General features: G+C 39.0%; 1 protein-coding gene across 8 annotated transcripts in view; it reads left to right on the top strand.

The window, feature by feature from the left end:
- Positions 1-12,053, top strand: part of ITSN2 (intersectin 2) — a 198,015-nt gene that overhangs the window by 137,154 nt on the left and 48,808 nt on the right. The window contains exon 29 of one of the 8 annotated variants that reach the window (XM_049902737.1): positions 1,897-3,711. The exons of the other annotated variants lie outside the window; for them this stretch is intronic. Within the exon in view, the coding sequence (XP_049758694.1) occupies positions 1,897-1,898 (2 nt within the window). The 3' untranslated portion in view covers positions 1,899-3,711. Of the gene's footprint in view, positions 1-1,896; positions 3,712-12,053 lie in introns of those variants that run through there. 8 annotated transcript variants of the gene reach the window in all.

Genomic DNA, 12,053 nt, shown 5'->3' with positions numbered 1-12,053 from the left:
AAGTCACTATTCTAGAGAAATCCCCTTCAAGACAGTAAAAGCCTCCTAGGAAAGTAACCTACTCATAAAGGTAATTGAGTGATATCTTTTTATTTTTAAAAGAAATAACATAGTAGGTTATCAATAAACATTTGATACATAGATGTTACAGAAAATGTAAACATGAATTACAGTAGTTACCCCAAGATACATTTGCCATGGAAGTTACTTTTGGACAAAGAATGCTTTATCTGCCATTTTAGTGTGGGTAGAACTGGCAGGGAGCCTCAGTCGTCCTCCTAGATGAGGTACCCACACTAAACAGCTATCCAATAGAACCTTCTGCAGTGAGGGATATGGTCTGTATCTTCACTAACCACATGTAGCTTTTGAGCCCTTGAAGGGTGGCTAATGTGACTGAGAAACTCAGTTTTGAATTATGTTTAATTTTAATTCATTTAAATATAAATAGCCACTGTAGCCAGTGGCTGTCATATTGGATAGCACAGCTCTGATAGGAAGACCAGCCAATTTCAAGCCATTCCTGAAGTAAAACAAGGAAATGGCAGTATTGAAACTTAGAAATAAATAGAAAAGGGAAAGCAGTCTTTGGGTCATTACTGACCCACACAATGATTTTAAAGCAACAAAGTTCCCCACATACTTCAGATTTTACCTTCTATAGTATTTTGGATTTTATGTTAACGTTTCTGCCACCATTAAGAAATTTATTCGTTTGGTAAGTATTCTTTGAGTGTCTTCTGTGTACTTAGTACTGAGTATTAAGAATGCAAAGATAAAAAGACAGCCTCTGCTCTGAAGTAGCTTTGGAGTCCAGGAGGGAACAGATATTCAGATAAATACAGTTGTTACAGTGGAGGTAGACAAATACATATTGGGGAAAGAGCCCCCAAGTCCAACTGGGAAAAGAAGGGCCTGTTGGGGAAGACTTCACAGAGGGTATTTGAATGGAAGCCTGAAGGATAAATTTTAACAGTTGGTCGGAAAGGCAAGTGTTGAGATGGGGGCCGGAGGGTAGTGGGAAAGAAATAACCAGTTTTTTGCAAGATTGTTTTACATATTGCACACTGAAGAAATAGAATGTTCAAAAGGTTATTTCAAAATAGGAGTAGTTTCAAACTTCTCTTTGTTATAAAACTATTACCAAAAACATACTTATGACCTTGTTTTTTGCTGGGGTGTGTGTGTATGTGTGTTTAATTAGTTTGATCATATCTGAAGACTGAGTATTGTTTTGCCTAAATAATGACCAAAGATTTGTCATCCATCCTAGAATAAAAGATCTCTCAATTCTATGATTCTGAGAACAATTGTCAAATAGATTTCTCTGAGAACGTTAATTGTTTATATAAAGCAATTATTTAAATCACCTGGGAGAGCAAGGAGTACCGATTTTGTTTACTTGAAATATTTACTCATCAAAAATTGAAGAGTCATAATTGCTTTCAACGAGAATGAAAAAGTTGAAGAATAGAGTTGATTGTATTGGCAGCTATGAAATTCACTCAGATTAACTTTATATGAACCTATAACTTTAACAGAGGCTTTGGTTCAGAAAATGCTTAATCCTCAAAGTTGGGAATTGAGCTGAGATCTTTTGTTGTACCAACTAGAGCTTTAGAAATGAATCAGCTGTTGGTAATCTTTGTATGAGTCAGTGAAGCTGGTTAAATTTTAAATTATCATATGTGGTTCTTGGGCCCTCTAAATATTCATTTCATTATATAATTAGAACAATTTTTAAAGGTTGAGAATTTCAGCAGACCAATTTGTTTAGTTGGTGTTGCTTTCTTGCCTTTAGTAATTCCTTATTGCATGTTATTACTAGTCAGGTTTTTTTTTTCATCTACTTAATTTACATTATGTTCATTTTATTCCTCATTTTTCTTTTTTTAGGACCCATGTTGTCTTCCAGTGTGAAAGCACCCCAGAGACCCACTATCCAAGTTTGACTCTAGCGTGGAGGCAGGGCAGGCAGCCCTGACCCAATATCTCCTACACAATTCGTTTACTTCCGTCGGATGTTAGAGCCACTTGTGATTATTTCTTTGTGTTTCTAGTTTACAGTGAAAATTTACTTGTAACAAGTTAAAGGATAGTGGGTCTTTGTGTGGCTTTCCCTGCTGTTCGCTCTGGCGCCCTTTAGCATTTTTCTCCTTTTTATTTGGTAATTGTAGGTCATTAGCATGCGTATTGAGTTTGCCCTTACATGGTGGGAGTTCAAACACACAAAGACCCACTATTTGCACAAGCTATGCTTGCTGGTTTGGAATGGGCTGCTGTGCTTTTCTAACGTTATTGCAACGTGTATATTCATTACAGAATTCAGATGAAATTTGCTCATGTTTTGCTATTATGTTTGATCTAATCCTAATCACAGTGAACTCTTAATTGGCTCCATACATGATTTACCCCAAATACATGCTGTTTATTACTTTCTAATAAGCCACTGTGAGTACCAATATTTAGATTTGTTTCAAGGGCAAGAACTAGAAATAACCTTTTCTCTATTTTCTGTGGTTTGGGGGTCAAGAGCACCAACATGTTTTGGGAGCTTTTCTTATCTCACAGAAGAGGAAAGTGACCTGCCCTGGCACGTGTGTGTCAGAGTGGGCAGTTCAGTCTCTTTGGACTGTCGGAGAGTGTGCCTGTGCTGTGCTGCCTCCCCGAGGGTCTCAGTGCTCTGGACTAACGAAGAGACTGCATTCTGGGCAGCAGCTGTCACATGCTAATTCTTCATTGACGACCAAAACTGGCTGATATTTTGTGGAATGAAAGGCTCCCACGGTTGGTGGTGAGGTGTGAAAGCTTCCTTAGCTTAGACAGAACAGTGTATAATACAGCTTAAAGTCAGAATTCACGTTACCTATTTTATATTCTCATCAGGTGACTATATGTCCCAGGTAACAAAGGACATTGCTTGACATTCTTCTTAATGTATTTAGTAGAAATCAAAAGGAATTCTTGAAGAGTTTAAGTCCCCCTGAAGCAGGCATACAGACTCTAGTCAAGAATGCATTTGCAGCAAGGAAAATGCTGTGAAAGTGGGCATTCCACTCTGTCCACGAAGACTCTTTAGGCTGGAAGATTGATTTTATCATCCAGAGTTCTCTGGCTAATACCTGTTCTTCAACTACATTGGCAACTTTGACATAGGATTTTACTTCATTTTCTTGAATGGAAAACACATTAAAGATGTAGTACACATTATTATAAATGAATAAATATATAGTGTACTTAGCTGAAACAAAAAGGAGTTTTAGTGGACAGTATTAAACTTTATTTGAAAATAAGAGAAGTTTATGCAATTTAAAATGTTTACAAACTGCAGTGCAATCTACTGTTCATGAATGTCAAAGTATTATCAGGAAAAGTGTACATACAATCAGTCTTATTTCCTCACAGACTTCTTTAAGAAGAGTGAAATATGTTTTTATGCCTCCAACTTTAAGTTAGAGGCATATTTTGTGCAATATTTATGTTAATGTGCCTACACATTATGAATGGATTGTTACTTCAGCCATACTTTGCCTAAATCGTAACTTCATGACACTTGAGAAAGAATCAACAGTTTAGTTAAAACATCACAAAGTTCAAATGTCTGTGTTGCAAAAGCACTTCACATCATTGGGACGGATGTGTACTCCCTTGGGTGGAGATTTCTAGTCATTGGACCGCCTCAACTTATGGCACTTGGCGTCATTTATAAAAGATGACGTTAATAGGAGAGCAATAATACCATTTACAGTGGAATAACAGATTTACCTGCAGTCACTGAAGGAGACAGTGCTAAATTGGGTCCTTGTGAATTCAACTGACTCTTCCAAATTGTGCAATTACCCAATCTTGCCTCATATGTTCTGAACTTTCTGCTTTTGCACCCTCTAGTTCAGATTAACGGCAGTTACTTTAAATCCATTTTAAACCCTGAGATTAGACATCAGAACACTGTTAATTAGCCACATGGTTTGATATAACCTTTTTTCTTTTAATTTTGAATGTGGACTTACCTAATACACTGATTATTTCAAAGGTACTTTTATAGCTGAAATCGTTTCACTTTACACTGATAGATATAGATTATTCGGAATGACATTCAGGTAGAGTTTGGCATCTGTAATCAATTTGGACATACTATGTTAATCAGGTATCTATGGATTAAATCACGTACCAGCATATTTATGCTGAATGTCAATCTGGAAAATAGATTTACTGTGTGTACTGAAATACCTACCACCCTTCGTGTAGGTATTATGTCATATATTTGAGAGAAAGCTAAAAATAAAGGAAATTGTACGACATAAAGTAACCTAAGTCCTTCGTAAAAGTGCATGCAGTCCTTTGCAGTACCTCATATTGAAGCCACATACTTGTTCTTTTCTCATTCAGTATGAGAGACAGCTTTAAGTTTGCTTAGGCAGCCACATTAGCGTGAATGAGTACATCAGGAACACAGAATTTTAAAATGGGAGCACAGCTGATTAAATCTTAACCCCGTAAGAGGTAAAGAACCAAAATACCTATTTAAAAATTGCCGTATATGTATAGTTCTTTTTAAAGTACATGGTTAAATCTGATGGGTTTTTCCAGCAATGAAAAAAATTAGTTCTAAAACCAAAGCTGATTTTTAGAAAATTTGAAATATTAAATCAACCCTATATGTTGTATAGTTTCTCTAATGCTTTATCTTAAAAAGTCATTTTAAAAAATACAACTATTTAAAAAAAATGTTTAAGTGTTATTTTAATGTTTAAAATACAATATGAAGACTGGTAGTATAAAACAAAGAAACCGGGAGGAGGAAAAGTAGAGAAAGCTGCCAATTCCAGTCCAAAGCTTTATTTGCCAAGTTTTCTTAGAGTGAATTTTACCAAGTTACAAATTCTTGTAAATAGGATCTATAATGGAAATGCTGAGAGACTCTTGCCTAAAGTGGCATTATTGGATGCTGCTATGATGCTACTGTAATGTAATAAATTATTAAATTGTTGCAAAGTGCTGTTTTTTGCCTTAAAATTTTATTTTGTGTGTCTTGAAAACTAGTTATCAAAGTACTGAGATTGTGCAAATGCTGGGCACGCTTGGCATGAGGTAATTTGTTTTTATTTTTACAAAATTGTAATATAACTATGCAAGTATGTTTATTAAAAGGACACAAAACTACATTATTTGTATTGTGTATTTCTTTTGAAGCATCCTTTAAAACATTTTTAATTGCGTATGTGTAGCAGAGGAGCCCTGGTGGCACAGTGGTTAAGCATTCAGCTGCCAACTGAAAGGTTGGCAGCTCTGGGAAGGAATGATGTGACAGTCTGCTTCTGTAATGATTTACAGCCTCGTAAACCCCGTGGGGGACTTTTACCCTGTCCTGTAGGGTCACTATGAGTCAGAATCGACTCAACGGCAATGAGTTTTTGGTTTTATATGTAGTTGTGGTTGAATGTCTTTGATTTTTCCTTAATCGTAGTCTCTGGGTATAGGCCAGCAAATTGTTTTATATTACAGAGAGCAAGAGAAAGTTTCAAGTGGTTAAGATGGAGATAATTTGATCCAAGATAATCATATATATCTCACAAATGAAAGAAGTTTTGATTGTAATATGTTATTGCTCACAAAACTAAAGAAAAATGTAATCTAGGATAATACTAGACTATTACACTATTAACAATTTTTACCCAACTTTCTTCTTAAAAAAATGGAAAGAGCCTAGAAATTCACCCTTATTGCAAATGTAGAGTAAGTACAAAATAAGAATATAGCAGAAGCTGCAGTGAATGCTTGGGGACACCAGAGTTAAGCAGAATATTATTCTTAAGTAATGAAATTGGTAATCAAAATCAAATGAAGTAATCAAAATATGGTTCAAACTCCAACCTGTTCATTCAGACCTCTTTCCAAAGTGGGTAAAAACTCTTTCCAAAAAGCCTTTCCTTGGCTCTGGGAAGTCATTCAATTAACATGGTATTGTGTATTTACATAATGCCAATCACAGCGCTAGATTCTGGGGATACAAAAATGAGTTAGAGTCAGCCGGTCCTGGCCCCAGGTAGCATATTGCTAAGGGAGATGATGAGGCCCATACATTGATTTATAAAACAGCATGCTAGCCAAAGTGTTAAGAGATTTACAGGGCACCAAGGAAGAACAGAAGAGGAGTACGTAATTCAACCATCAGTGGGCAAATTAGAGAAGACTTCTTGCAGGAGGCTACTACCAGGTCCATGTGATAAGTCGGAATAGACCAAATAGGGGTGTGGGGGATGGTGGAGAGTGATAAGACAAGCAACAGTCTAGGTTGGGGACAGGTATGATTGATTAAAAGTATTTCAGTATTGCTAGAGTGGAAGTGCAAAGCCAGGAAGAGTGAAGATGTGCACTGGAATTGCCTGGGAAGATTTAAAAATCATTGATGTCTCTGTCCTAATTGAAATGGTCTTCAGTGTGGTCAGGGTATTTGTCAAAGCTCCCCAGGTGATTCTGTTATGCAGCGAAGGTGGAAAAAAAGAGAAATGAAACAGTTAAAAATTGCGAGGGGAAATTGGCAGGAGTTGGGGATTGATGGAATGTGAGGGTACGTGGAAGAGTCAATTTGATTCCCAGGTGTATGCCTTGGGTGACAGGATAGTATACCAGTGCCACCAGCCGCAGTAGAGAATAGGAGTTGGGGGAAGAAGATGAGTTTAGTTTTGACTACAATGTACCTATAGGGCATGTAGATAGAATTGTCCAGCAGGTAGTCCGATTTAATCAAGCTATCAGGTGTACATGGGGAGGTGGAATGACATGGGTATTGGTAGTTGTTGAAACAAAGCAGATGAGATTATTTTGGGAGAAGGTAGAGTAGGAAAGTCAGATCCCTGAGGATATCAGCAGTTATGGTTTGAATAGTAAAAGAAATCTATGGAGACAGGAAGCAGATGGGGCTAAGAGAATAAAGAGATTGTTGTGTCATTGAAGCAAAGAGAGTAGACCAGAAATGATAAATGACTCAACTTGAGTCCCTACTCCAGCTGATGGATAGAGGCTATAATGAGAAGAATTCTTGAAAGAGGGAATCAGGCCCATACACAGTTAATAATAAAATGAGGTCTTGAGAAAGCATCTTGTGGTCAAAAAGTAGAATAATATAATATTGTAGTTTAAGATGTCAAAGATGGAGAATTGGTTAATGACAAGATTCCACAATGTGGTCCTGAGGGTTGTTGTGTAGGGGTCAAACCAAAAACCAAACCACACCCATTGCCATCAAGTTGATTCCAACTCACAGTGACCCTATAGGACAGAGTAGAACTGCCCCATGGGGTTTCAAGGAGTGGCTAGTGGATTCAAACTGCCGGCCTTTTGGTTAGCAGCCAAACTCTTAACCACTACGCCACCAGAGTTTCTGAATAGGGGGCAGGATCCCTGGAATTCCAGAGCATTCCCTAGGAATTGCTAAACTTGATTATTGGATTGACGTATAAAATAATTTTTGATTGGTTAGGGCAGGAGTTAAAAGTTAGCAAAACCACCATGAGCTGGGTCTCGAGTTTGCGTTGAAGAAGGGAAGGGGACACTGGTAGAAGATAATGGTTGGAAGATAATAGCAATGAAGGGTTGGTGGGTAGTATGGATTAACAGCAACAGCCTCAGGAAAAAAATGTTCTTTTACATGAATGTAGAAGAGTAATGGCCTGAAAGTGTCGATGGGAAACCAAAAGGATGCCAACTCCTTCCCTCTGGCACTTGATATTTGGCATGTTGGTAGGGGAGGGGAGTGAGCAGCCTTCCTGGGGAAAGCAGGAGCGAGTCTAGGTCATACTCTCTGAAGAGGTTGAGGATGTTGTTGTTAGATGCCATAAAGTCAGTTTATACTTCATAGCGACACTATGCACAACAGAATGAAACACTGCCTCGTCCTATGCCATCCGCGTAATCATTGCTGGGTTTGAGCCCACTTTTAGCAGCCACTGTGTCAGTCCATCTCATTGAGGGTCTTCTTTTTTGCTGACACTCTACTTTACCAAGTCTGATATCCTTCCCCAAGGACTGATCCCTCCTGATAACATGTCCAAAGTATATGAGATCAAGTCTCCCTATCCTCGCTGCTAAGGAGCATTCTGGCTGTACTTCTTCCAAGACAGATTTGTTCGTTCTTCTGGCAGTCTACGGTATAGTCAATATTCTTCGCCAGCACCATAATCCAAATGTATCAGTTCTCCTTCGGTCTTCCTTATTCATTGTCCAGCTTTTGTATGCATATGAGGTGATTGAAAATACCATGGCTTGGGTCAGGCACACCTTAGTCCTCGATGTGACATCTTTGCTTTTGAACATTTTAAAGAGGTCTTCTGCAGCAGATTTTCCCAATGCAATACTTTGTTCTATTTCTTGACTGCTACTTCTGTGGGCGTTGATTGTGGATCCAAGTAAAATGAAATCCTTGACAACTTCAATCTTTTCTCCGTTTATCAAAATGTTACTTATTGGTCCAGTTGTGAGGATTTTTGTTTTCTTTATATTGAGGTGTAACCACACTGAAGGCTGTGGTCTTGGATATTCATGAGTGAGTGCTTCAAGCCTTCTTTACTTTCAGCGAGCAAGGTTGTGTCATCTGCATATCGCAGGTTGTTGATGAGTCTTCCTGCAACCCCGATGCCATGTTCTGCTTCATACAGTCCAGTTTCTCAGATTGTTTGCTCAGCATACAGATTGAATATGGTGAAAGGTTACAACCTTGGTGCACACCTTTCCTGATTTTAAACCATGCAGTTAAAAAGTTGAGGATATAGGGGACTGTTTATAATGAAAAGAATTGGGGAAAGGGGTCAATAAAGGGAAGAAATAAGGATGGAGAGATGGCAGGTGCTGCCCTTTGGGGTTGAGGATTGTAAGGATGAGACACAAAGCTGGACATGACTGGCTGCAAATATGCTAACTTTGGCACAAGATACTATGGTGCCATAATCTGCTTAGGCCTCAGAAAAGTAGCTGGTGCAATCTAAGAGATGGCAAGGGCTGGCATGAGGTCTCTGTCCTGGCCAAGAGCTGGCCCACAGCATTTGTGAAGGCCCTGGTTCCTACAGTGTTTATGCGTCAGTGGTGTGGGCCATGTTTTGGGTTAAGAATTTCTTACAGTGTTTTTCACCATAGCAAGAAATCCCAAAGAGGTTTATGGAGCAGCAGAGAGGGCCTTGTCCTGGGGAACAGTCATTTTCTAGGTTCAAAGCAGGTGTGACGGCTTCTTCCTGTGAATCCCCATTGTACTTGGGCTGCTTCATCCGTCTTGTTCTGCTTTGTTATTTATCATCTTTCTTTAGTTTCCTTCCAAGTGGTCCTGCTTACTTTGTTGTCTTCCTCAGTCCTGTGCAAAATACTTCGGCTGTAGTAAAAAGATACCTTGTAAGTATTTGTGCATATGGTGAATGTGTGAATCTTCTGTTGAGTGACTTTGCTAAAGGTGGTCCAGGCTATTATAGTGGCTCCTTCAGCATTTCATGATAGACACATGGGAGACAAGAAAAAAATCCTGTGAATTAATTTGGCAGTGGAGAAGTAATGGGACTCTTCTAAGAAAGGTAGTAGTAAAAGCCTGAATGCTTGGCCTTGACTGTAAAAAATATTTCATAAAGTTAAGAGGCTGATGCCAAAACTTCAAAAGGGACAACTACTCAAGAGTAATGGGTAACTTACTCTTGACGATAACAACTAAAGTTTATTGAGTGCTACATACTGTTCTAAGGTCCTTGAATGTATTACTTCGTTATTATCTTTTTACAGATACGGAAATTAAAACAGAGAGGTTACTTGTCCAAAGTTACGCAGCTAGTAAGTGGTAGAGCTGGGTTCAAACTCAAGTGGTCTGGCTCCAGGGTCCATATTTTAACCACTACACTACTGCTCTAATATTGCCACCATTTTTGTAAAAACGAGCAACATTCTGGAGTACAACTATTACTCTCAGCAGTGAAAAGAAGAGAAAAATCAGAGACTGCACAGCATTTTCTCTATGGAACAGGACACACAGGAGGGGGAAGAGAGGACTGTTAACAAAGGTAAAATATAATGAACAAGGATGAGAATCTGTAAGGATAGTATCCAGAAGGATAAAGCTGAGCATAATCACTTTTTTTTTGTAGCAGATAGGTTGGCCATCAGGATATAACTCACATGCCATCCAAGTCACCCCCCCCCCCCATTTAAGCAAAGCTGGACATGACTGGCCACAAATACCCTGACTTTGGCACATAATATTGTGGTGCCGTAATTTGCTCAGGCCCCAGAAAACTATCTGAGGCATTTAAAATGTGCAGTTCAGTATTTTTTAGTATATTCACAAAGTTGTGTAACCACCACCACAATCACTTTTTATCATCTCAAAAAGAAATCCTGTACCGTTTAGCTATCACCCTCCTATCCTTCATCCCTCCCTCACCACCCACCCCCAGCCCTGGGCAACCACTAATCTACTTTCTGCCTCCATATGTTTGCACATTCTGGACATTTCATATAAAGGAATCATGTGGTCTTTTGTAATTGGCTTATCTCACTTGCATAATGTTTTCAAGGTGCATTCATGTTGTGTCACATATCAGTACTTTATTCTTTTCTTTGGCCAAATAATTTTCATTGTATGAATATAGCCCATTGTGTCTGTGCATCAGTTGAGGGCCATTTGGGTTGTTTCTGCCTTTTGCTATTAGGAATAATGCTGTTATAAACATTCATGTCTGAGTTTTTGTTTGGGCACATGTGTTCATTTTCTTGGGCATATACCCAGGATCGGAGCCCTGGTGGCACAGTGCTTAAGTGCTGGTTGCTAACCAAAAGGTTGGCAGTTCAAACCCACCAGGTGCTCTGCGGGAGAAAGATGTGGCAGTCTGCTTCTGTAAGGATTGGAAACCCTATGGGGCAGCTCTACTCCGTCTGTAGGGTTGCTGTAAATCGGAATCGACTCAGCAGCAGTGGATATTTTTGGTGGTTTTTTTTTTTTTATATACCCAAGAGTGGAATTGCTGGGGCAAAAGGTAATTCTGTGTTTAACTTTTTGAGGAACTGCCAAACTGTCCTCCAAAGTGGCTGCACCGGTTTACATTCCTATCAGCAACAGGTGAGGGTTCTGATTTCTTCACATCCTTTGCAACACCTGTTCTCTTTCTCATCTGTTTGTTTGTTTGCTTGTTTGTTTGTTTTATTATAGTCACCCTAGTGGGTATGAAGTGGCATCTCATTGTAGTTTTTATTTGCATTTCCCTGATGGCTAATCATGGTGAGAATCTTGTTTTGTGCTTGTTGGCCATCTGTATATCTTCTTTGGAGAAATGTCTATTCAAGTTCTTTGCCCATTTTTGGATTGGGTTATTTGTCTTCATAATCACTTTTTAAACTTTGTTTTAAACAAGAACAAATTACTAAAGACATGCTTAAAGATAGATGTTTTAATGCCATGGTCAAAAGGCAGAACCACTTGGTCTTTCAAAGAGAGTGATGAGTGTGGTGGGAAGGTTGCTTTGCATCTGATTCTACCAGCTCACACCCCTGATCCTTAGCCTCTTCTGTATGAGGAGAGTAATACCCACCTTGCAGATGAGAGGCGTTTACGAAGCACTGTCTCAAAGTGCCTGTTCATATCCAGTACACTGATCATTACAGTGGTCTTAGGGCAATAGGGGTATCCTATATTTTTCCTTGGTGTTACTGATTAGCCTGCTATATTCCTAATCTTCCCCAGTTGTAAGATCATAGAATCCTGGTGGCGCAATGTTTAAAGCACTCAGTTGCTAACAGAAAGGTTGGTGGTTTGAACCTACTAGCCGCTCTGCAGGAGAGAGATGTGACAGTGCTTCCATAAAGATTACAACCTTGGAAACCCTATGGGGCAGTTCTGCTCTGTCTTATAGGGTCACTACGGGTCGGAGTGAACTCAATGGCAAAGGGATCTCAATGTCCAGCTAGCATTTATGAAGCATTTGCTGTATACCAAGCAATGCACTAAGCATTTTCTGTGTGTGGGTATTGGGGTTAGTAAGTGGTGGAGCTGGGACTCAAGTCCAGACCTGACTCCAAAGCTCATG

Source organism: Elephas maximus, chromosome 12 (assembly GCF_024166365.1).
Source record: "Elephas maximus indicus isolate mEleMax1 chromosome 12, mEleMax1 primary haplotype, whole genome shotgun sequence".
In the NCBI taxonomy this organism is placed as follows: Eukaryota; Metazoa; Chordata; class Mammalia; order Proboscidea; family Elephantidae; genus Elephas; species Elephas maximus.
The sequence above is the reverse complement of the archived record's forward strand: the minus strand, read 5'-3'. Positions and strand labels throughout refer to the sequence as shown.